The sequence below is a fragment of the Brugia malayi genome (genome assembly GCF_000002995.4).
Source record: "Brugia malayi strain FR3 genome assembly, contig: Bm_019, whole genome shotgun sequence".
In the NCBI taxonomy this organism is placed as follows: domain Eukaryota; kingdom Metazoa; phylum Nematoda; class Chromadorea; order Rhabditida; family Onchocercidae; genus Brugia; species Brugia malayi.
The window spans coordinates 45,195-71,971 of NW_025062296.1; the positions used below are offsets into that span (position 1 = coordinate 45,195).

A 26,777-nucleotide genomic window follows, 5' to 3' on the forward strand; every position below is an offset into this window, starting at 1 on the left:
ATTTCGGTTATACGATTATGTCTAGGAAAATATATGGGATATAAACCTTGTTCGTCTAATTCTGAGTTTTCTAAACGACTTCTAGATTTCTCCTTCTTCATAGTATAAATTCCATTTAATTATTTCTTCTTCCGTTATTTCTTCTGATTGGGCTTGTCTGATTAATCCATCTATAGCTAGTTCATAATCGTTATCATTGAGTCGACCTTTTGCTGAAAACGTTTTTAACCAAGGAATTTTTCCTTTGAATATTAAATAAATAAATTTCAGAGTCTATGCAGTAGTTCTTACCAAACTCGACCACTTGCTTAATCGATTTGCGTCGATTAATTTGAAAGTTTTATCAATAGTGCTGCAATCTTTTGCTACAATCTTTTGGTCTTCTTCTTCACTTTCGTCTTCGCTGTGAATTTCGTTAAAATTATATTCCCAGACTGGTCATGTTGATTCTTTCTCTAAATATATTCCTCTGTTAACCAATATGGTCTTTTCCACCATGATTCAAAATATGCAAGACGAAGTGGAGAAAGTTCTCTGGTGGCCACATCAGCTGGATTAAATTCATTTGGAAATGAGAATTTTGTTTGTCTTCAACTCGATTTTGGACGAATTTTGGTAGTAGGCGAGAATAATTTTTTATCCAGTGTAATGTGCACTGGAATCTGACCATAAGGTGATATCAATATTCTCTAATTCCATTTGTTTAATAACAAATTGAACAGCATGTACTCCTATTAGCACGTCTAACAATTCTAATCTTTTAACAGTCTTACCCTTGATGGAAGCAATTCTCGACTTGGCGAAAACTAAAGAAGCTTTCTTGTCCTTAGTGAAGTACACCGCAGCTGCATATGCAGCTGAAGAAGCATCTGCAAAAACATGAATTCCTGTAGTAGTGATGTGTCTATTACGACACGTTGTATATCTTTCACGTATATTGGCCATGCACATATAAGAGATTCGCAGTTCTTCTGATCCTCCTTACTTATTAAATGATCCCAACTTAGTCCCTGTCGTGAAGGGTTTGTTAGTTGATATTAGAATTGTTTGCAATACAGTAGAAGGATTAATAAGCCTTTATTTTTCGCAAACGTAGTATTAATAAACAGAGCAGTAAAAGGAGAGAAGAAACTTATAATAAGGAAGATCGGAGGAATTGATATTGGTTAACAGAAAGTAGTCGACAATAATGATAACTATAAACATTTTGTTTATTAGAATTGAATTTATATGAGTGAGGATTGGGCGTGTCTAAGATAAAATCATGTGCATTAAGAATTGGAAGTGTCTACAATAAATTTTACTCAAAATCTCATGAGTAACAAATCATGAGGATTTAGTTTATTATACTATGAAACTAAAAATGATTAATTTTTATTAAAAATTATATTTTTTTTTAGATAAATGTTTTCGCGAAATTATAATTCGCGACAGTCCCAGCTTTCTCTTCCCAAAGATTTTGAAGAAATAATTTTATCGGCATTGTACATGGAGTTAGGAATCCTAAGGGATCATATTGAGAAGCTAGGAACTGTAATACTGTTCTTTTTGTTGGTACTTGATTCTTCCAAGGTTTTAGAGTTATTTGAATTATATCTTCATCTGGATTCCAATTGATACCAAGAATCTTTTAACTTATTTGTCCCTGCTCGATCTTGTTCGGGAATCTTAGAATTGAATTCTTTGTTGTTTGATAAGAATTCTCTAACATTCATTGAGGCATCATTAAAGATATTTTTCATTTCTTGATATTTGTGTAGAACTTCATCGATACACCTGATTAATACTATAATTTTTCCTAATCTCGTTAGCAAGTTCATTGTCATAATTCTCCAAATGATAGTTAAGTGTAGCCGATAATAAAAATGGTGAAGATATTACTCCAAATTGGACTCGTTTAAATCGATAATGTTCAACATTATCTTCTGTTACTTGTCTCCTTATATCCTTTAACCAAAGGAATCGTGTACAATTTCTTTCTGTTGGTAGTAACTCCAACTGCAAAAAGGCTTTCTCAATGTCTGCTGTTATTACGATTTCCATCATTCGGAAACGAAGCAGTACTCCTATTAAATCGGGAAGAGTTATGGATCCTTGATATAATACATCATTCAGACTTTTTTCTCCTTTTTGGTATGAGGATGCATCATACACGATTCTAATTTTGGTCGTAGCCTTGTTTGGAGTTATAACTTCATGATGAGGTAGGTAATGAATAATACCAACCTGGTCCATCTCTGGGCATACCTTCTATTGTAACTGATCACGAATCGTTTCGTCATATTTGAGAAATAAACGTTCATCTTCTGAAGTCGTTTACTTAAAGATCTTAAGCAACTTGGTATCTACCATTGTTTTTTGTGATATTTTCTTTGAACTTTTCTAAAACTTGTTTATTATTCTGTAGATTAGGTTGTTCTTGTATTCCTATAAATTCCAACTTCCAGAATCAATCAATCTGGGATGTCAATATTAATAGGTGTAATGTTGGTATGATTCTTAACGGAACAGCATGTGCTCTGTGTTACTATCTTGTTGAGGTGATTATCACGCTGACAATTATTGTGCATGTTTATGTATCCACTTCCAGCAATCATAGGACCGACTATTGTATTAATTAAAGAAAATCCAGAATTTATAGTTTGGGCTTTCTCTAAAGAAATAATCAACTCCGATAATTAGGTCAGGCTGTTTCTAACTGCTAATTTCTAACTGCTAACTGTTAATTTCTTAACTGCTAATTTTTTTCTAACTGCTAATTTCCATTTACTGTATTTTCGATATTGTTGATTTGTCCTTCACATCTTCTTTCTGTTGAATTTCCAATGGATATAACATATTAATAAGTCGATTCATTAATCATACTCGTGGTAACTCTATTAGAGCACTTCTTATTTATTATCCTGTCCCTTATTGAGTTTCCTTATTTTTGCTAATTTCCAGTACCACGAGGAGCGTTTGATTCGTTTACTATTACAATTTCTTCTTTAATAGGGGCGCTGATCTCAACGCCTTTCGGAGATTTATGTTCTACTTGTGTACGTTCTCTCAAACTGTTTAAGTATTCCTCCTTCCATATTTTCCAGAAAGTATCCTGAGTTTCCATTGTTCTTGCCCAATATTTGATAAGTTTCTGTTGAGTATTTAACTTATAAGGAGTATAATCATCTTGATCATCAGTATTATTAGTAGGTATTATTAGATATATGTCTGGTATAATAAAGTCAATAGGTACTAGGATTATGGAATCGTCATAGTTTACGTAGGTTAGTGGTTAAGGGTGCTTTTAATTTCCGCTATTAGAGTTATAAACTCCTCGTTTCTTAGCAATTTTTTACCTATAACCTTTCTTAATGTTCCTTTCTTTAGGCCAATTATCCATCCGTTCGTAAACTCCTCCGCTCCAAGCGCCTTCGGAATTATATTTCTTCATTTTATTCCATGTTTAACTAGGAACTCGGTCATTTGTATTTCTTGTTCCATTAGGGTTTGAAAAACTAACTAAAATTGACCGCCATTATCACTTAGAATTATTTCTGGATATCCGCGTCGTGCAACAAATCTTTTAAAAAATTTTCTGCAGATAAACTGTCTGCTAATTCTAAATACACTGCTCTAGTTGCAAGACATGTAAACGACAATTATTGTGCATGTTTATGCATCTACTTCCAGCAATCATAGGGCCGACTATTGTATTGATTAAAGAAAATCCAGAATTTATAGTTTGGGCTTTCTCTAAAGAAATAATCAACTCCGATAATTAGGTCAGGCTGTTTCTAACTGCTAATTTCCTCTGTTAATGGAAACAGAGTCGAAATATGTGATGCATTGTCTTGATTTACAGATATTACCCTTATTTTGTTTGTTAAATAGTCGACTACTGTAGCTATAATAGGTATAATATCTGCTTTTATCGTTTTTATTCCGATTCGCACTTTAGCAGAAAGCGATGTTTGAGGATTCCTATTGCCAAACCCCGCGAATGTCACTTGTTCATAATCAATATCTTCTAAATGTAATCTTTTTGCTAGTTTCTTCGATATACGCGTTGCTTGAGCACCGCTATCAAATAAAATTGCAATTTTATTTGATACCTCTGGCATATCTAAATTAATTGCTTCAACTTCTTTGCTAAAAAGCATAACTTCTCTGTCATTTCCTTTCAAATGTTTTATTACTGAATTGATTTCCTTTGCCGTCTTCCGAACTTAGTGCAGCATAATGCAGTATTATGGTGACCTTTGCAATAAAAACATACATGTTTTCTTGTGTTGCAATTGATTGTATGTCCTGGTTGAAGACAGTTTAGACAGGCGTTGTTTTCTTTCAGTCGTTGTCAGTCAATCAAGTTTTCTAATATATTTAATAGAAGAATGAATAATGGAACAATTGCTTTAGTCGTATATCATACTGTCCACCGGCTTTCGAATCATCCATTTTTTTATTTAAATTCGTTAGCAAATCATGGAAAGTTATCTTTTTTCGGGAAAATGAAGCTTAAATATATATAATATATATTAATTTCCAATGTTAGTATCGACATTCATGATCAGGAAAGATGCTTTCTTGTTATTCCTGATTTGCCTGAAACATTTTTATTGTAATTCTGTAATTCTAGATAAATGTAACAAAATTCAAAATTCTATTTTAGGATTTTTCCTTTTTTCTTTGTAGAGTTACCAGTTGAGGTTTAGTAATTGATGGAGCAAACAGCAACAGTTTGTATTTTAAAGTTTATCAACACTATTTGATTTGAAAGTAGTGCTTTTTGCTACGTCCTTTGATGTAAAACCAGTAGTCTTGTTGTAATAATCTTTATCAATTCAAAAAGCTGATTCCTACGTCATGAGCATCGATTTGATCTTAGTTTAAGTCATCATTATTCTTTATGTTTTACTTTTTTAGTGCAATGAAAGTTTTATGATAGAAACCCTAAACAGAGATTCTTTCAGTTTTTGTTTGCGTTTTCAAAATTCGAAATAGTTGAAGTACGGATCTCTCATTGTGAATGAATCGAAGGTCTTTGTTGTTAGATGTGGAAATGTTTGTGAAAATTCTAAATTACTTCAGTTGTAACTAAAATTGTTTGTTGATATTTATTTCACAGATCAAGTAACGTTGGAACTTATGTGTCGATTGTACAAGTAAAACGGAACTTTTTTTCACTTCTTTTTGAGGAAATTACGCTTTCAAAGTAAGTTTCCACTACTTTTTCTATCTGTTCTATTACTAAAACGATAATAAATTGAATATTGCTTGGATGAGGATTAAAGTCTGTATCATATCATTGATCTATTTTATAATAATTTGTTAAAAATATATTTGATGACAATGAAAATATGCTGCAGTTCAGCTCAGAAGCAGTTCAGATCAAAATGTGCAATAGTTCAGATGGGATGAAGCACTATACATCTTATTCTTATTTGTTAATGTTGTTTTTTGCAACTAATCTCATCTGTACAAAATATTTCTAGCGATTAAACTCATTGCTTTTTACATAATAGAACAAATAGACCGGTGATGTATGAGAATTTCAGGTTTTGTATGCTTTTAGCCATGAAAGTGGCATCTTCGCTGTTTCTCATATTTGGTAAGACTTTTTTCTCGATCAAGTTTACGTAGTTTTTGGTGCACTATTTTTGCTAAGTTCTAATGCAGAAAGTTTTTCAAAAACATTGAAAAAAATGAAGGACATGTTTCCAAGTTTTTTCATCTGACTTCTGAAATTATTTGATCCTCTTAATGAGATCCACACTTAGTGGTAATTATGATATTCACAGCAAATTATTTTTTAGAAAATATGACTTCATTCATTTACAGTATTTTTGTGGACATCGGTTGTATCGAAAAGCATTGGACAAATCGAAGCTCCTTTAATGGAACCAATGAGATACAAAAAATGGACCAAACTGGAACCAAGTGTACGTTTTTTGACAAACGATGAGGCAAATGAAAGAAAACCAAGTCGAAAAGCCAAACACATGTTCCTTTGCTATGAAATCCTTTTTTATAATAGTAACAACAAATGATATTTGTAATTTCTCTTTCAAAATTATACACTTTATTTGGAAAAAAAATTTGCAGAGACACGAACACACTATATAATCGAACATATATTAGCTCTATTTATGCTTGTCAACCAGCGTTATTGAATAAAGTGCTTTTTAATAATTTAACTTAACTTCGTAACGTATTTTTTCATCTAGTTTCTTGTTGAATGAAGATTAAGCGCCTTTCCTTCTTATCCTTTTTATTTTAAAAATGGTAGCACTGTTTTCATTTTTTTATTAACAATAACCTTTGACTTACTCAACTACTTTTCAAGTCCAGCAATTTATTATTTTAAAATGAATCTTCCAAACTTTTCCAACTAATTATTCAAACTTTTTTGGATACTAAAATGAAATTCTCTGAGCAGACTACATTAAGAAAAATGAGAAAATACGGCAGTGATAACACTTCGTTGTATCTACAGAACTGACTATAAATAATCTGGCTTCCTCGAAAAAAATATTTTGGATGTCGCTTTGCTCTCAAATAATGCAACTCTTCCGTCGTCATAAATATTTTAGATAAAAGTTAAAAGAGCTCAATCGATATTGATGCCCATGAATAAGGAATAAAAGCACAAAAACCGCGCTATGAATAAACATTCCTATCAGCAAAGTTGTGCAAAAAATGATGTCAAAAAGAATCAGAGTTATCAGAAAAACAACAGCATTAATACTGCATAAGTTGCTTTCATTAAAAATTTGATTGTACCCTTCTAGCACTTGGAAAATCGCAATAAGCAGCAAAATTTTTACATCAGATTATTACTGTCGCAAAATTTTTACATCAAATTATTACTGTCGCAAATTTTAACATCGCGAAGCACTAAATAAATGTTAAAAATGCTTAATATAGCAATCCATTGATGTCCTTTGCAATTCATCGTAATGGTTAACTGACTTTTGACTTATATTAATTCATATACTATGACTATCTATCATGTAATGTCTATTGCAACTCATAGTAGGCACTCATCATAATGTCTAGACAACCCATTGTACATTTTTTCGTAATATCATTCAATTCATTGTGATATCCATTTTTAAACCTATTGTTCAAGTTACTTACTATCATCCTTTGTACAAAAATGTCTTATTATAAATCTCTCCCAATATTATTAAATTAAACAATCAAAACCTTCCACGACAAATTTTTGCTGCCACGAACCGGGAAATGTCTACAACTGTAATACTAAGCGCACGACTGGCAAAAGAAAAATTGGAAGCTCTTCTCAAAGAAATCCAAGAAATGGGTCTGACCTTCGGAGCAAATATTGATCAGAGAAGAAACCCGTCAGCAGCACGAGGCTCGAAAAAGAATTATTGAAGAAAGAATAATAATGCGTCTCAAACTGCATATTGGCACACTTGAGACAATTAATGGTAACTGGGTCCAATGCATACAACAGTTTCCAGCAACAAAAAGAAAGGAAGAGGAAGGTAGAAGATAAAAGAGGTATTTGGTAGAAGATAAATGGTAGAAGATAAAAGAGGTATTTTAAACTTAATAAGTGAGGGCAAAGAAGTCATCATAACCTTAAGTATATGTATGAATGACTCAGAGTTAGTAATCCAGCGTCTTAAAGAAGGCGAAATAAAGGAGCAACCAACTCAAATAACTCTTTACCCAACTGTTAACTTACCTCAACTACCACTGTTTATCTTCAGCGGTAATCCTAAGATGTGGAGAGGATTTTGGAGCAGCTTTGAAGCTGCAGTCCATTTATAAAAAATACCAGATATCCAAAAATTAAATTAAAAAAAAAAATTAAATTAAAAAATTTAAAATTAAAAAAAATTAAAAAAATTAAAAAAAAATGCCTTATTGGATGTTAGAGGTTATGATACAACCCCAGAAAATTAGGATGTGATACGAAAAGTCCTTATTGAAAAATTTGAGTAATCACATATTATTAAAAAATCGCTCCACAATGAGTTATATTCCAGAAGAATGATCGAGAATGGAAGGTAACAGTTAAAGCTACTGAAAGAATACTTCGACAACTTGAAGCAATGGGTGAAAATCTCGAACAATCCAGTATTGAAATCATCATTGAAAATAAACTCCCTACCTGGATTTTGGAAAAGTATATCAACAAAAGGAACAAGAAATATGGTCAGTAGCTAACCTAAGAAATTCTTAGCAAAACTGATCCAAAGAAACGAAGAAGTTATAAGAAGCCAATCCTTTGGCATCATGAAAGAGCAAAGGGAAACTAAAAGCAAAATTGGTCCACGAACTAATCAGCGATATTTAACAAAAGAAACTTCAGCTCTAACACTAATAACACCGCAAACACATAAAAAGGCTAATACGAAGATTAGCAAAACTCAAAGACCATGTGCATTTTGCAATAGGAACCACTGGGATAATGAATGTCAAACCTATCCTAATCTAGAACGAAGAATGCAACGACTGAACGAAAACAACTAACTGTCTGTCTAAACTGTCTTCAACCAGGATATACGACAATCAATTGCAAGGCAAGAAAACGTGTATGTTTTTATTGCAAAGGTCACCATAATACTACATTATGCTGTTCTAAGTACAATGATCAAGCACAATCAGTAGAACCAATCGAAGAAGATCGAAAGACGGCAGGTAATCAATTCAATGATAAGGTATTCGAAAGGGAATGACAGAGAAGTTTTGCTTTTTAGCAAAGAAGTTGAAGCAATTAATTTAGATATGCCAGAGGTATCAAATAAAATTGCAATTTTATTTGATAGCGGTGCTCAAGCAACGTGTATATCGAAGAATATATTATGATGCTATGTTGGGCATGAAATAATCGCGAATTTTTGTAAGTTTTGTTACATTTATCCCTCTATATGGTTTTATTTCATAGTTTTTTTTTTTTTTTTTTTTCTTTTTGGGAGGGGGGATATAAATAAATCTTTCTACGATTAGAGACAAATGAAGCATTATTTATGAATCGTCTTCGAGAAAATAACTTTTTTGCATAAAGAACACCATCGATTTTTGCAGTGTTAGTAGTACCAATGACATCTTTTCGTACATTTTCTAATTCTGAAAAGAAAAAAAAAAACCTATTCTTAATGAACAATGATAATGACCGAAATATTAATAATATACAATAAGTTAATTTATTGGTATATGAATATACATAATTTTTTATATAACTTTATATCGAATTGAAATAAACAGCACTGTTAGAATGTTAGTTAATAACACTTATATGTTAGTTAATAATAGTTATGATAAATGTGAATAAAGAATGCTAATAATAGCTTACGACACATGAATTTAACAACCATCACTTCAGCCATTTCTAACGGTGATTTGTTAGCATAATGTGACACAATCGCATTCAACTTCAATAAAATCAATAAATGAACGTAGCTACGCATGACTGAATTAGCGTTTTCTTCTTAAGTTCGAGATATAAATAATTTTTAGTGTTTCTTAGTATATGCACTTATCTTGCAGTTATCATAGCTAAAATTAATTCAAATACATCTAATTAATAATGAAATGTATTCAGAATTTATAAAATTTGATCAAGTTTGCAAAAGATTATTTTTGAAAAGAATTGACAAAAAGAGAAAAAAGATAAAGCAAAAGATAGAATGAGTATTGCAAAAATACCTCCTCAAAAGATTTCAACGCTTCAAAAGAAAATCAAAAGATTTATAGGATCAGTCAAACAGTTCTGATTTAACGAAATGCTCAATTATTCACTTTTCCCTGTTTTTTTTTTTTTTTTTTTTTTTTTTTTTTTACAGATTTTGTGGCAAAGCCTTTTATAGGTCATGCATATTTCTGACCAGTTTTTAGTGTATTCAAGTTTCCTGAATAAGTTTAAAAAGTTGTGAAACATCTCTTATCACAGTAAAGGATATTTTATTAAAAGACATATCCCAAAAGATCCTAACCACTCTCATATATATACATATATATATATGTATATATATATATATATATATGATTGACCAGTGAATCGAAGAAGTAAAACAAGATGAGTCATAAAACTGTGTAGAAATTTTTCTAAATCATCCTCATACTGTTCCAGTCACATATCCATAGATGCAATCAATGATAAAGAATCATCATTCACTATGAGTTGATAGTGTAATATGTAAATCGTTCAGTCTAAAAATGAGAAGAGTTTAACATTTCGAAGTTAAAGTAGAAATTTGTACAAATAATTTAAATTTAATTTTCGATTATGTCACTTCGAAATTGAATTTTAAATTAAAGCTTATTAAAGCTTATTGGTTCCAATAATAAAAAGGATGGCCACCTTAAATTTAAACAATATTAATCTCCATTATGAACATTGGTGATTGCGGCATCTAAACTTGATTTAACAGTTGCATTAAGATAACACCAAAAACGATCTTCGGTACGAAATGACAAAGAGACAGCTGGTTCGAGACATCCAACTACCACTGACCACAGACAGGTTCCTACCTGTGACACTGACGTTCCCTAAATTACCAGCAGTAAATGATGAAAAACAATAAAATATTAAATAAATACGAAAAATATCGAAAATCATGCTATAAAGATTCAGGGAAAAACAGAAAAGGTTCGCAGTAGTTACAAAGAAAAAAGTTTCATTTTCAAAAAGCTGCTCCTAAACAAATTAATTTTTTTTAATTTAATATTTTAAAAAATGTTGAAAAACATCTCAGAAACGATTTTGTCAATAGTTCACTTAAGCAGTAAGCGCTTAAGCAGAAGATCGAACCAGATAATGAGAAGTCCCGTCTATAATTGTGTTAAGGCAGCATTGCATGACATTTTCCTCAGTTGTATCAGAGAAACTAAAAAATAAAGATCAGTTTTTTCTAATAATAATAATACCTACAATATTAAAAGCAATGAGGAAAGAACACTGAATCATAAATCAATTTGTGGAAAAAATTTGAACCAGAAATTTAAACACTTCATTACTTCATCACTTCGACCACATCGCACCAGTGTATAAATCACACTGAATATTCTGTTTTCTAATTCTTTATCTTTATTGTTTATTTTGATTATAATAATTAATTGACAATTGCTTTTTGAATTCACTTTTACTTAAAAATAAATAAATCTTATAAAATCAAGATAACGGATAACACTTCTGTTATTCATTGCCACTTCCATAAAGCAACAATGACTACTATCTCAGGAAATAATTCTGAAAAGTAAACCATAGTTCAAAAGCGAAATAAGAACAAACGCCTAATTACACTGTGCATCACAAAACAAATAACGCTTCTAAAGTACAAAAATAAATAAAATAATTACCAAGTCACAAAAGTTTTCACCATGAATTCGAGCATGTAGTGTTTCCGCTCTGTAATTGGCGATTTTTAATTAAAACGATAAGGGATACTAAATGGATGTATGTGTATGAGTATATAATCATTTTTTGTATTTAGAATATCTATAATTAAAATCATACAATACATTAGAGTGAAATTAGATTAAAATGAAGAATTAAAAGCTATATCCAAATGTTGTAAAATCTTGCTGATCTTAATGCACTTTGTTTCATCCAAATAATAATCTAGCAAGGTATTACTTTGAGTTTTTGATTTTTACTTATGTAAATGTCTAAATTAATACTGGATAAACAATCTACCATACCACTTACAGTAGAAGCTAACAATTCATTGCATAAAAAAATTACAATAAATGAACAAAAACTTACCGGAGTGTTCTTTTCGACAGTTCATTTTGAGATATGCATATTCGTTCAACAATTCGGTATTTGTCTCAGTTCATTATAAGCATTTTCTTTACACCATTCCAAAAGTACTTCAAGAAAATTTGCTGTTAATAATTAATGTCGTAAAAATTACAAATAACTTAGATAATTGCCCCTTTTATCTTCGAAGAATAACCTTTCAAAAAATTACGAGCAGGCTCCTGAATTTCACATCAGTTATTAATAAATCAAAAGAATAGATTGTCTCTTTATATTCTAAAAGGGACTTTAAAAGCATGAAAAAAGCATCCAAATAGATTATAGAATAATTTGCACAAAAAATTAAATAAACCGAATTTAACAAAAAGACTAACAACACAGAAAATTGGTCATTTCAAATATTCTATTCATGCATGCCTAAATGAATCTTAGCAAGATTTAAAATTTATAGTATATATGTTACAAAAAAATTTTTGTCCGAACTTTAAATCACTAAACATTCGATCCATCTTAGCAAGTTTTAGCAATAAAAGATAGGTTCGTTGCTCATTTAAAAGTTGCTGTAGGACGTCGTTTTTCCGGGTTTCATTGATACTTTTTAAAAAGCCGCTATATCATCACTGCATATCTGAAACCGTATTGAATAAATGCAAACTTTAAAAAAAAAGAACCAAAAACACCAGAATCAATTAAGCCAACTATCCCACATTGATTCTAGAATAAATTAAAAATAAATTTGTATACCTCATAAAATCGCTACTATTTTCTGCATGTACGCATTTTGCCTAGAAATCTTTGAACAATGCTTGCGCAGTTGTAAATAAAACCTATTAAACTGTGGCAAATGAAACTTGACAAGTTTTAGTTTTTTTAGTTTTATTATCTTTGAAATTCCCAATAAGTGAATTCTTTTTTCCTTCAATAACTTAATGAAAAGATTTTGAACATAATCAAGACGTTTAAAAAAAAACAAACAGCTTTATTAATCTTATGAAGTGAAATAATCTTCTAATTGTTTAAACTGCTAACTAATTCTCCAATACAATATTTTATTCAAATTACAAATTTTTTCCTAAAAAAGAAATGTAGTCATTGTGATACTCAATTATTATCATTTTCATAAAAATCATACAAATAAATTTAAATATTGAAAACTTTTAATAAGAGCAAATGCTGCGTTGCATTTAGCGCATTATCAATTTCTTGTGTGGAACATAAACTATTCACGGCATCTTTTTCCGAATTTATCTGAAAAAAACAAGATGAATGAAGCAAATAAGGTATAAAAATATTTTTCACGCATAGTACACAATATGCTTACCGTATGTGATATTACGTATTATGTAGATGTGACGCAATACATCCATTATTGACTAAAAAAATATTCGTAAAAAGCATCTGTTTATATATGCACAAAGTGTATAAATAACTTTACACAATAACTTGCAAAATAATGCATCCGTGTAAAATATGTTTAAAAAGATTATATCCAAAAAAAGAAAAAAAATAAAACAAAAACAAAATCAGTGCCACACTACTGAATAATCACTAATCCATTTATCAGAAAAAATTAATTCACATTTACAAATTTACACGTTAGTCATAAAAAAAAATCATCGATTTCGAATGCAAATGCCACTTTACGCAATTCATGTTCCACACGTAAATGACACATTTGGAATGTTTCATTTGACATTACATTCTCATGTCTTGTCTCATTCCGCGTTCCTTGCAAGTGGATCGAATGATTTTACTTGTTCGATGGAAGAGGTACGGATTATGTCTCTTCAAAACAGAAATGAAATGAATTATGTCCTTGGAATTCAAGACGGAAATGGAATGGATTGTATTTCTTTATCCGAAATTCGAAACTGATTATGCTCCTTCCTGTTTTCTTAGCATATGTTAAATGATTTCACTCATAATTCAAGACGAAAGTGAAATGAATATTCCTTTACTTGCAATTCGAAACGGAAATTTCGAAATTTACATGTGATTGAATCGTTTGAAATTAAAAAAGGGAAGAAACAAATTATATCTCTTTCCCATTCTCTTTATTCATTTATCATTTTAATGGAGCAGGATTGTCAGAAAGAAATGCAATCGATCATAGATAATACGTTTTTTTTTTTTTTATATTTTAATAGCAGTTATTCGGAAAGTATGGAATTAATTAAGAGAATGTTTATGAGAATGAAATATTATATAATTCCTAATAATTTCTTCCACCTAAAGTCAGTTCTTTATTATCATTATAAATTATTAATGAATATTTTTTCGTTTCGACAGTCATTTTCATATTAATTGTTGTCCTTCAATTCTTGCCATACATACGACATTTTAGGTCTTTTTCTGGGTTTGTTGTCCAACATTCGTTTATCAATTTTCTCAACCATTGTGGAACTGTTGATGGTACAACTAAAAAAAACAAATGTTTAGAAGAAAAATTAAATAATAATAACAATAATAAATGATAACAATATTAAATAGTAATGATAATAATAAATAATGATAACAATAACAAATGATAGTAATAATAAAGTAAATAATAGTAGTAATCATATATCATGGTTATTTGCTTTTATTTTGCATATTTAATTTGCTGTCTTTTTTTAGTTTTAGTTCAATTTTTAAAATTTCCCCTTTCATAATTAGAAGATAATCTTCAGTTTGTACTTTTTTTCTATATTTGTTTTATTTTTCTATATATTTTTTATTTTATTCTTAATTGATTGTTTTTTGATTCTTTTAGTTTGACTTTGTTTTTTATCTTTTATAAGTATTTTTATTTTAGGATTTGTTTGTGTTTCTGAGATTTTGGTTTTTTTTTCTATTAATAATTTCTGCAATAATTCAGTTTCTTTTCTTTTTTCTCATTTCTTTTCCTTTTCATTTATTTATTTTTTTTTCGCGAAATAAGATAGATAAAAGTATTGCAATAAAATTTTTAAATTTAAAATAAAAAAAATAAACTAACTTGGACGAACATAAGGATTTTTAGCAATATATTCAAGAATTTTTTTATCCTCAATTGTTTCGTGTGGTATTTTCATTGTTAGAACTTCATACATTAAAAATGCAAATGCAAATACATCAGATTCTAGCGTTAATAATTTTGTTGTCAAAACTTCTGGTGCAAGCCAACGTTTATTTGGTAATTTATTTGGATCTACTTCTTTTGTTCTAAATTGTTTCAATTTGTTTTTATTAGATTAAGTCAATTTTTTAATTAAAAATAAGCTCAATATATATTACATGTTTAAAAAAACATTATTTAAAATATAACAGTAAACTATTTTTATAAAAGCAATCATTTTTGTTGATGCAGTTATATTGTACATTTCAGGTAGCAATTTCTTAATTTTTTTCTTATTATTTCTTGCCAAAAAGATTTTTACAAGTTTGTTTCATTTTTGTAATAAAAAAAAAAACAAAGAAAAAATAAAATGAAAGAATTCTACTTTTCAGAAAAAGCAAGAAAAAAACAAATGAAAGGATTTATTCGGCCAAGAAGAACGGAAAAAAACAGATAAAAGAATTTTACTTGGCCAGGAAGAACACGGAAGGAAAAGTAAATGAAAGAATTTACTTGGCCATAACTGCATGATGAAAGCCACCAACGTAATAAATCGGTTCAGCTGTTTTATCATCATTTATATCAACAAATATATTTTTAGCTCTCAAATTTCCATGAATGACAGGCATCTTTTGACAATGATCTAATGTCTGTGCTATATGTCGTAAGATCTGTTTTATGCAAAAAAAAAGAAAAATTACAAAAAAATACGGAAAAAATATTGAAATAGATTTTTAAGAACTTCAAACAAAATTTTTTAAATTTCTTTAACTGAAACCCTAATTGGTTAATTGCATAAATATTTTAATAATAATATATACTATGAAAAATTCCAAAAAGAAAAATTTCTTTTCAATTTTTAAGAATTGTTTTTATAATAATTATTTCAGACAAATGAAAACTAAGAAAGAATACTTTTATTCTATTATTCATATCGATGGTATTCATTTCAAGATATTGCACTAATGAGCCTTTTTTACATAATCCATAAGCAATATAATAGGGTCGGCCAAAAACCATAAGTGCTTCAATGCATATTGCTGTTTTAGGTCCAATTTGATGTCGAATTGTACATACAATATGTAATTCCTAAATATAAAAATTGGAATTTGTTAAAATAATTTTTAAAATTTGTTGAGTTTCATTAATATTGCAGGAAGTAGGATATTTTAGTGTTTAAAAAAATTTGTAAAATTAATTTTTATAATTTGCTGAATTTTATTAATAATGTAGGAAACAAGATAATTTTAAGCATTAATAGTGCGAGGGACAACTTAATGTGTCGTATATTTCATTTCATTTTTCCATAAATAATTGTTATTGATACAATTTAGATTTTATATAATATAATTATAATTGTTTTGAAAATTTGTGCAAGGATTTCATTTTCACATTCAAAAATGAAAAAAAAAATTAATTTCTTATTTGATTATAATATATATTAAATACAATGAATATTCATTTTGCAATTAAAATTAGTCTTGCCATGTAATTTCAAATAATATTTATTTAATGTAATTCCTATTCATTAATTTACACTATCAATGAATCATTTCATAAGAAAGAAATTTGGATTTTAAGAAATTTAGATTGAATAAATTAAAAATGTTACCCGGAATAAATCATCAAGTATTGCTGCAGTACAGTCATCCATTTCTTTTAAAATTATTGGTTGTTCCGTCACTGTTTTAATCATATCGTTTTTGGTGAAGTAACGAGTTGCTTTATAAATCTAAAATTGAAACAATTTGAATTCAATTAATAATTACATACATACATACATGTAATAAGTGTTGACTTTAATGAATAAAGTAATAAATGTTTAAAAGTATTAAAACAAGCTTACTGTTGATCGTTCACCTTTGCAAATTAAATCACCAATGTTGATTTCTGATTTATTTTTAATTTGCATATTTAAAAATGAATATTCAGTTGTCAGGTAACGACATCCCTGACATGGTAGTATTGGTTCTATTAAACGTACATCGCGTTTTGTGTTTATCTTTAAACTGTTTACCTAATGAATAAGCATGATTAAATTAATCTATTTAAAACTTAAGTAATTAATGACATAATTACAGGCTATGAAATATGAAATACAAAAATAAATTCTTAATTTATTGAATTATATTAAAAATTCCAATAAAATTAAATATTTTATTTGGTTATAACCAAGTATAATCTAAATTGATTATAATCGTAATCTAGCCTTTGATATGATTTATATTTTTCAAAATTTAAATTTGAAGACTTCAGAAATTTTAATTTTAAAAATTCTACACTTTGTAGAACAAAAAGGAAATGTTGAAATGAGGTGTTAAAATAATGAGTCTATATAGGTCAATTATAAAATATAGCTCACATTACTCTTTTGATACGAATGAATTAATCGCCAAACTGATCGATTCTGTAAAACAGTTTTCTCAATTCGATAATAATAATTTCTATCGCCTCGTATCTGTAAAAAAAAAACAAAAAAAAATTTACTTTAAAAAATGAAATATTAAAAAAATTTCTCTGAAAATGAAATAATAGGAAGTTGGTATTTACCAAAACAAAATCAAGCTATATTTCTTTCACTAAATTCTTTCACTAAATATCTCATCAATTTTGTGTAATGCAATGCAAATTTAAAATTTTAACTAAAATCCAAATTTCGCTTCATATTTCTAATTTGTTTAACTAAAGAAACCTGTTTCGTTTGACGAAATTCAATGGGAAAATGTATTGCCGGATTGCCTGGCTCATTTGATTTTACTGATAAACGTAATTTGTTATCATGACCACGAGCTAAGAGATAATCCCCTAAAGGTATTTTTAAATCTAATTTTAATTCCACTAATTACATTTGCATAATAATTTGAGTAATCAATGAGTTAAACTCATTTTTACTAATTAAAAAAATTTGCGCAATTTGATAATTAAAAAAAATTAAATCTATCTATTTTAAAAATAAATAGTTGAATAAACAAATAAAATAAATGGAAGCAATTTAACTGAGAAATTATTTAAAAGTGAATACCGGGTTTTTTTAGAAGTTTCAATTCGATATACCATTCCGGAACACGTCCCAGATAGAAATCTATTTCTTGAACTGACATAGGCTCCGGTTGTACCCATTCGGAACGTGGCTTGCCCTTTAATAATGCCATATCTACTGGTGTTGGCCACATATGCACACATTTTACCTACATTAAAAAATGATTAAAATAAATAATTATCAGTGATTAGGATAAATTAAAGAAAAAATTATTATTTAGGAAAAAAATCTTTTTTAAACTTGAATAAAATTCCCTTCAAATAGAAGTTATCAATTTTGTATAATTGGTATTAAATATCCAAACTATCGGAATCTCTTATATATATGTTTATTTATTTATTTATAATATCCCAATTACTGAGTTTCTAACTTTGTAATAGTTTCTTAGTAATGAAGATACTAAAAAATTGTGTTTGAAATTAATTTTTTCACAAACATTATGAAAGTTTCGAAGAATAAAAAAAACCTTTGTATCCAACACTGACATATCGTTTCTGTAAAATAATTTTTTTCAGAAAATTTCGTATAATTAATTAATTAGAGAAATTTGTATCATAAACATGAATAAAATAGCGTTTTCCATTTGCTTTAATTCGTTAATGTTTTTAATTTGAAAAAAAGGTTGAATTACGATGCTTACATTGAATATTAGAATATTTAAGTACTGAAGTATTAAAGTACTGTAACACTCGTGTTTACTTGAAGTATTTAAGAATAATTACATCTGTAATATCAACATTCAAAATAAAGTATTTAATAATAAAAAATGAAATTTTAGCATCAATTTTGAAATAAAACATTTCTTATTGAAAGTATCAATTTTAATTTAGTTTTAAAATAAACTATTTAATACTGAAAATATTAATTTAAACTGAATTTTCAAATAATACATTTACTATTGAAAACATGAGTTTTAGTATTTAAAATAATGCATTTAATATCAATAAAATTTTGGCATGTAAATTACTTATAAAAAATTTCAGCAGAGAAACTGCGGTAACTGACCAACCAGTAAACAATTATAAACCACAAATGAAAATTCAGGAACAAATAATAGTTTTAACTTTATTTAATTAAATTTTTTCAATAACAAATTTGCTTCAGGTTATTGTTTTACTTGATGTAAAAATTTATTCATTAGATTCCATCTCTCAAACATAAAATCTATTTCCCAATCGTAAAAATTGAAGATTGTCTTATTTTATAAAAAAAAAATTTGTGAATTCCATCTCTCAAATATGAAATTCGTTTATTTAATATTATTTTCTAACTGTATTAACTAAAAAGTTATAAGCTATTCGTCTAATGAACTTCTTTGTTTTATAATCCAAATTTACTTGTAATATTGAAATACCGAAGTGACCTTTCAATCTAACATTCACTCTTGCAAGTAAATGAAACAATACTATAACTCTTGCTATTTGAAGAGTACGGTAATAGTTTTTTGCTTATTTGTAATCATTAATTTTATTACAAGAAATACTCTAACATATGAAAACTACAATCATTGATTATCTAAAGTTTTTAGTAATTATTTGGTTTAACTCAATATACTTTGTATGCATCCGATCAATTTCTATTTAATATGGTAATCTGCAATTTTTTTTCAAATTTTGAATTTTAAGTGTTTTTTGATATTATCATTGTACATTTTTCATACATTTCTTATTATTCGATCTTGTTGAGGCAGGTTTGCATAGAATTCTTCATCGTTAGATAAAAATTGCTTTAGGTTTATTGAAACTTCATTGCAGATGGATTTTATTTCGCATATCTTTCTAATGCGTCCTGTGTTCCATTTGATGATACAATACATTGTCCACATAAAGCTTTCTCTTTATTTCTAAGGCTAATTCGCCATCATGATTTTCCAAATGATAATTCAGGATAGCTGATAGTAAAAAGGGGGATGATTCCTTACAGATTAGATACCAGAGAAAAACTCATCAAATACTGGGGAAGCACTTTTAAAACTCTCGACGTTTTTTGGGAAATCTGGAGGACTGAATACTTAACAAGCCTTAGGGAAAGCACACAGAGGGAAATTACCTTGTCCAGAGGAGCACAAAAAAGAACTCAAGAAAAGAGAGAGTGGGCTCCTAAATGAATCGGGCATTCCAAAAGAAATGTGGAAATTATTAAGGATCAAGGATATCGAAATTAATAAAGACGGTGAAGTTAGGAATGTTCAAGTATCCTATCGAAATTAATGATGAAAAAAAACATAATAATAAGGAAGCTATGAAAGTTCTGGAAACCGAACAGAACACAGAACACAGGGACAATGCGAACTAAAGCTATTTGGACACAAAACAACCTCAATCAAAGGGAGTAAGTGTGAGTAACTTAATTGTCTCATTTTTGTCAGTGTCTATGCTTTATATTTTAATGATACAAGTGGAAGTAAAAAGAGAATGCCAGTGAGAATCGGTAATACCATTCAATATTCCGGAAAAATGGAACAGTGAAGAAACCACAACACAGAACTCCACTCTGTTTCATGTTAGTGTTTACACTCGAAGCCCAACTACAGTTTCTGCGATCAAATGTAATAATATCATATATTAAAGAATTTCTAGTAATCTTGGCTTTCATTATCAGTATTTTCGGACCAAACAACTACTTCCGCACCGTCAACAGATCCTTGTGAAATTTTATACAATCGAAAGCAGATGAATGGAAGTAAATTAACCCAAATTTCTCATAACAAACGGACAACAACCAATCAAGTACACTACTCCTACGGATGGTTGGGAGTTAGATACTAAATAAGCAAACTCCAATTTATTACAAACTTCACTACCAAATTACAATCTTCTCGCCGGGAGTGTCGTAAAGTTAAAAAAAAAAACATTTAAATTATATTCAAATTCTAATGCTTTTGCCAGATGTCTGATAAGTCATTCATCAAATAGTTCCGCAATCTATGTCTAGATCATTTAAGCCATTATCCTAATTCCTTTTCCTCACACAACAAAAACCCTTTGTCAGCAATCTTTGTTTCACATCAATCAAATGTTCTCTCCGGATAATCTGGTTGGTGGTAGTTCAGTTCTATATGTAAATCAACCATTCTCCATTACGGTCATTCATTCTACATTTTGGGGTGATTTTGATATTATTTTATAATTATATTATACCTTTCATTATGCGTTTTTATAATGTTGATTTGTTGATTTAATTATCCATTTTTCTGGCAGTCAATTTACCCAATTTTCTGGTATATCTATCTACGACAGCATAATTAAAAATTTTCTTGTATCTAAAAGAACGTATTCAATTTTTAATAAATTGATTCTAAAAAATAATAAAAATTGTTTCTTTTGAAAAAAATTAATTAAAAAAATAGAAAAACTAAAGATAAAAAAAAAATTGTTTACTTTCAAAATTATATTCGTTTGTTATATTTTACAGATATAAATAAATGCTTATCTAATCCATGCTTAACTGATGAATTATATTTTAATCAACTAGTAAACTATGAATGTCTTACAACAGCCATGTCCAATTGATTATCATCTGAAAGATCATTTCATATTTAAATTGTCATTTTATATGTAATTTATAATTTTACAAATATTTAATTATCTCGAATAAAAAAAAAGCGAAAAGAAAGGAAAAAAAGAAAAGAAACGGCACATCTTTCTTTTTTCTGTCTCTCATTTCTTTCCTATTTTTCAACTCAAGTTTTTAGACTGAAAAAGTGTTTTAGCCGAGATTTTTTTAAAGAATTTTTTGAGAAATATATATTGTCAAAATTGTCAAAATCTAAGTTCCCTATAATAATATATATATTATGAATACCAAAAACCATGCCAATAGCTATTCTAGTGCTTTGCGAAGTTAAAATCCGCGACACTCCGACGGGGTATTCAATTTGGAGATTTCGGATAGGAGGATTTTTTTGTTGAAGTTTGTTTTTGTTTTGTAGCACTTTTAGTTCGTTTAGCTATGGGTTCCTCTCGTTTATCAGTTCCATTTACTGTATTTTCGATATTGTTGATTTGTCCTTCACATCTTCTTTCTGTTGAATTTCCAATGGATATAACATATTAATAAGTCGATTCATTAATCATACTCGTGGTAACTCTATTAGAGCACTTCTTATTTATTATCCTGTCCCTTATTGAGTTTCCTTATTTTTGCTAATTTCCAGTACCACGAGGAGCGTTTGATTCGTTTACTATTACAATTTCTTCTTTAATAGGGGCGCTGATCTCAACGCCTTTCGGAGATTTATGTTCTACTTGTGTACGTTCTCTCAAACTGTTTAAGTATTCCTCCTTCCATATTTTCCAGAAAGTATCCTGAGTTTCCATTGTTCTTGCCCAATATTTGATAAGTTTCTGTTGAGTATTTAACTTATAAGGAGTATAATCATCTTGATCATCAGTATTATTAGTAGGTATTATTAGATATATGTCTGGTATAATAAAGTCAATAGGTACTAGGATTATGGAATCGTCATAGTTTACGTAGGTTAGTGGTTAAGGTGCTTTTAATTTCCGCTATTAGAGTTATAAACTCCTCGTTTCTTAGCAATTTTTACCTATAACCTTTCTTAATGTTCCTTTCTTTAGGCCAATTATCCATCCGTTCGTAAACTCCTCCGCTCCAAGCGCCTTCGGAATTATATTTCTTCATTTTATTCCATGTTTAACTAGGAACTCGGTCATTTGTATTTCTTGTTCCATTAGGGTTTGAAAAACTAACTAAAATTGACCGCCATTATCACTTAGAATTATTTCTGGATATCCGCATTTCATAGAGACATGATGGTATGAGTATCATACCATCATGTCTCTATGAAATGTGAAAAACAGTCTGAGTATCATACGTCAGTTAGTTGTTATTTACGGTTGTATATGTGTAAGTATCATGTATCCATGAAATGTGAATAACGGTCTGAGTATCATACCATCATGTATCCATGAAATGTGAATAACGGTCTGAGTATCATACCATCATGTCTCCATGAAATGTGAAAAACAGTCTAGGTATCATACGTCAGTTAATTGTGATTTACGATTGTATATGTCTAAGTATCATGTATCCATGAAATGTGAATAACGGTCTGAGCATCATGTAACCATGAAATGTGAACAACGGCCTGAGTATCATGTATCCATGAAATGTGAACAACTGTCTGAGTATCATACGTCAGTTGATTGTTATCTACGGTCGTATATGTCTAAGTATCATATATCCATGAAATGTGAAAAACGGCCTGAGTATCATGTATCCATGAAATGTGAATAACGGTCTGAGTATCATACCATCATGTATCCATGAAATGTGAATAACGGTCTGAGTATCATACCATCATGTCTCCATGAAATGTGAAAAACAGTCTGGGTATCATACGTCAGTTAATTGTTATTTACGATTGTATATGTCTAAGTATCATGTATCCATGAAATGTGAATAACGATCTGAGCATCATGTAACTATGAAATGTGATAAACGGTCTGAGTATTATACGTCAGTAAATTGTTATTTACGGTTGTATATGTCTAAGTATCATGTATCCATGAAACGTGAATAACGGTCTGAGTATCATACCATCATGTATCCATGAAACGTGAATAACGGTCTGAGTATCATGTATCCATGAAATGTGAAAAACAGTCTGAGTATCATATGTCAGTTAATTGTTATTTACGGTTGTATATGTGTAAGTATCATGTATCCATGAAATGTGAATAACGGTCTGAGTATCATACCATCATGTCTCTATGAAATGTGAAAAACAGTCTGAGTATCATACGTCAGTAAATTGTTATTTACGGTTGTATATGTCTAAGTATCATGTATCCATGAAACGTGAATAACGGTCTGAGTATCATACCATCATGCATCCATGAAATGTGAATAACGGTCTGAGTATCATACGTCAGTTAATTGTTATCTGCGGTCGTATATGTCTAAGTATTATGTATCCATGAAATGTGAGTAACGGTGTGAGTTATCATGTATCCATGAAATGTGAAAAACGGTCTGAGTATTATACGTCAGTAAATTGTATTTTACGGTTGTATATGTTTAAGTATCATGTATCCATGAAACGTGAATAGCGGTCTGAGTATCATGTATCCATGAAATGTGAAAAACAGTCTGAGTATCATACGTCAGTTAGTTGTTATTTACGGTTGTATATGTGTAAGTATCATGTATCCATGAAATGTGAAAAACAGTCTGAGTATCATACGTCAGTTAATTGTTATTTACTGTTGTATATGTCTAAGTATCATGTATCCATGAAATGTGAAAAACGGCCTGAGTATCATGTATCCATGAAATGTGAATAACGGTCTGAGTATCATACCATCATGTCTCCATGAAATGTGAATAACGGTCTGAGCATCACGTAACCATGAAATGTGAATAACGGTCTGAGCATCATGTATCCATGTAATGTGAAAAACGGACTGAGTATTATACGTCAGTAAATTGTTATTTACGGTTGTATATGTCTAAGTATCATGTATCCATGAAACGCGAATAACGGTCTGAGTATCATACTATCATGCATCCATGAAATGTGAATAACGGTCTGAGTATCATACCATCATGTATCCATGAAATGTGAAAAACGGTCTGAGTATCATACCATCATGAATCCATGAAATGTGAATAACGGTCTGAGTATCATACCATCATGTCTCTATGAAATGTGAAAAACAGTCTGAGTATCATACGTCAGTTAGTTGTTATTTACGGTTGTATATGTGTAAGTATCATGTATCCATGAAATGTGAATAACGGTCTGAGTATCATACCATCATGTATCCATGAAATGTGAATAACGGTCTGAGTATCATACCATCATGTCTCCATGAAATGTGAAAAACAGTCTAGGTATCATACGTCAGTTAATTGTTATTTACGATTGTATATGTCTAAGTATCATGTATCCATGAAATGTGAATAACGGTCTGAGCATCATGTAACCATGAAATGTGAACAACGGCCTGAGTATCATGTATCCATGAAATGTGAACAACTGTCTGAGTATCATACGTCAGTTGATTGTTATCTACGGTCGTATATGTCTAAGTATCATATATCCATGAAATGTGAAAAACGGCCTGAGTATCATGTATCCATGAAATGTGAATAACGGTCTGAGTATCATACCATCATGTATCCATGAAATGTGAATAACGGTCTGAGTATCATACCATCATGTCTCCATGAAATGTGAAAAACAGTCTGGGTATCATACGTCAGTTAATTGTTATTTACGATTGTATATGTCTAAGTATCATGTATCCATGAAATGTGAATAACGATCTGAGCATCATGTAACTATGAAATGTGATAAACGGTCTGAGTATTATACGTCAGTAAATTGTTATTTACGGTTGTATATGTCTAAGTATCATGTATCCATGAAACGTGAATAACGGTCTGAGTATCATGTATCCATGAAATGTGAAAAACAGTCTGAGTATCATATGTCAGTTAATTGTTATTTACGGTTGTATATGTGTAAGTATCATGTATCCATGAAATGTGAATAACGGTCTGAGTATCATACCATCATGTCTCTATGAAATGTGAAAAACAGTCTGAGTATCATACGTCAGTAAATTGTTATTTACGGTTGTATATGTCTAAGTATCATGTATCCATGAAACGTGAATAACGGTCTGAGTATCATACCATCATGCATCCATGAAATGTGAATAACGGTCTGAGTATCATACGTCAGTTAATTGTTATCTGCGGTCGTATATGTCTAAGTATTATGTATCCATGAAATGTGAGTAACGGTGTGAGTTATCATGTATCCATGAAATGTGAAAAACGGTCTGAGTATTATACGTCAGTAAATTGTATTTTACGGTTGTATATGTTTAAGTATCATGTATCCATGAAACGTGAATAGCGGTCTGAGTATCATGTATCCATGAAATGTGAAAAACAGTCTGGGTATCATACGTCAGTTAATTGTTATTTACGGTTGTATATGTGTAAGTATCATGTATCCATGAAATGTGAATAACGGTCTGAGTATCATACCATCACGTCTCTATGAAATGTGAAAAACTGTCTGAGTATCATACGTCAGTTAATTGTTATTTACGATTGTATATGTCTAAGTATCATGTCTCCATGAAATGTGAAAAGCAGTCTGAGTATCATACGTCAGTTAATTGTTATTTACGGTTGTATATGTCTAAGTATCATGTATCCATGAAATGTGAATAACGGTCTGAGTATCATGTGTCCATGAAATGTGAATAACGGTCTGTATCATGTATCCATGTAATGTGAATAACGGTCTGAGTATCATGTATCCATGAAATGTGAACAACTGTCTGAGTATCATACGTCAGTTGATTGTTATCTACGGTCGTATATGTCTAAGTATCATATATCCATGAAATGTGAAAAACGGCCTGAGTATCATGTATCCATGAAATGTGAATAACGGTCTGAGTATCATGTGTCCATGAAATGTGAATAACGGTCTGTATCATGTATCCATGTAATGTGAACAACTGTCTGAGTATCATACGTCAGTTGATTGTTATCTACGGTCGTATATGTCTAAGTTTCATATATCCATGAAATGTGAAAAACGGCCTGAGTATCATGTATCCATGAAATGTGAATAACGGTCTGAGTATCATACCATCATGTATCCATGAAATGTGAATAACGGTCTGAGTATCATACCATCATGTCTCCATGAAATGTGAAAAACAGTCTAGGTATCATACGTCAGTTAATTGTTATTTACGATTGTATATGTCTAAGTATCATGTATCCATGAAATGTGAATAACGGTCTGAGCATCATGTAACCATGAAATGTGAACAACGGCCTGAGTATCATGTATCCATGAAATGTGAACAACTGTCTGAGTATCATACGTCAGTTGATTGTTATTTACGATTGTATATGTCTAAGTAACATGTATCCATGAAATGTGAACA

General features: G+C 29.7%; 6 protein-coding genes across 7 annotated transcripts; 2 read left to right on the forward strand and 4 right to left on the reverse strand.

The window, feature by feature from the left end:
• Positions 1 to 81: 81 nt before the first annotated feature.
• On the reverse strand, positions 82 to 2,245 carry Bm17142 (Uncharacterized protein; the record flags this gene model as incomplete). The annotated part of the gene is made up of 3 exons (XM_043082888.1): positions 82 to 212; positions 774 to 869; positions 2,227 to 2,245. 3 exons carry the CDS (start codon positions 2,243 to 2,245, stop codon positions 82 to 84), a joined length of 246 nt encoding a protein of 81 aa, XP_042938822.1.
• A 1,531-nt stretch (positions 2,246 to 3,776) lies between these two features.
• On the reverse strand, positions 3,777 to 4,142 carry Bm8779 (Uncharacterized protein; the record flags this gene model as incomplete). Its single annotated transcript, XM_001892803.2, has 1 exon — positions 3,777 to 4,142. The coding sequence occupies one exon, from the start codon at positions 4,140 to 4,142 to the stop codon at positions 3,777 to 3,779; it is 366 nt and encodes a 121-aa protein (XP_001892838.2).
• A 1,402-nt stretch (positions 4,143 to 5,544) lies between these two features.
• On the forward strand, positions 5,545 to 6,029 carry Bm1163 (Uncharacterized protein; the record flags this gene model as incomplete). The annotated part of the gene is made up of 2 exons (XM_043082889.1): positions 5,545 to 5,590; positions 5,821 to 6,029. 2 exons carry the CDS (start codon positions 5,545 to 5,547, stop codon positions 6,027 to 6,029), a joined length of 255 nt encoding a protein of 84 aa, XP_042938823.1.
• Positions 6,030 to 7,879: 1,850 nt separating this feature from the next.
• Positions 7,880 to 8,690, forward strand: Bm17143 (Uncharacterized protein; the record flags this gene model as incomplete). The annotated part of the gene is made up of 3 exons (XM_043082890.1): positions 7,880 to 7,888; positions 7,998 to 8,137; positions 8,450 to 8,690. The coding sequence occupies 3 exons, from the start codon at positions 7,880 to 7,882 to the stop codon at positions 8,688 to 8,690; spliced, it is 390 nt and encodes a 129-aa protein (XP_042938824.1).
• A 1,642-nt stretch (positions 8,691 to 10,332) lies between these two features.
• On the reverse strand, positions 10,333 to 11,744 carry Bm1164 (Uncharacterized protein; the record flags this gene model as incomplete). Of its 2 annotated transcripts, XM_043082891.1 has the most annotated exons (4): positions 10,333 to 10,503; positions 10,766 to 10,841; positions 11,314 to 11,362; positions 11,720 to 11,744. In XM_043082891.1, the coding sequence occupies 4 exons, from the start codon at positions 11,742 to 11,744 to the stop codon at positions 10,333 to 10,335; spliced, it is 321 nt and encodes a 106-aa protein (XP_042938825.1). The 2 variants fall into 2 exon arrangements, with proteins under 2 accessions (XP_042938825.1, XP_042938826.1); XM_043082892.1 differs by lacking the exons at positions 11,314 to 11,362; positions 11,720 to 11,744 and adding an exon at positions 10,972 to 10,976.
• A 2,286-nt stretch (positions 11,745 to 14,030) lies between these two features.
• Positions 14,031 to 18,319, reverse strand: Bm8780 (Uncharacterized protein; the record flags this gene model as incomplete). Its single annotated transcript, XM_043082893.1, has 10 exons — positions 14,031 to 14,134; positions 14,694 to 14,899; positions 15,306 to 15,463; positions 15,708 to 15,881; positions 16,405 to 16,524; positions 16,639 to 16,809; positions 17,155 to 17,250; positions 17,485 to 17,597; positions 17,815 to 17,980; positions 18,299 to 18,319. The coding sequence occupies 10 exons, from the start codon at positions 18,317 to 18,319 to the stop codon at positions 14,031 to 14,033; spliced, it is 1,329 nt and encodes a 442-aa protein (XP_042938827.1).
• Between the last annotated feature and the right edge of the window lie 8,458 nt (positions 18,320 to 26,777).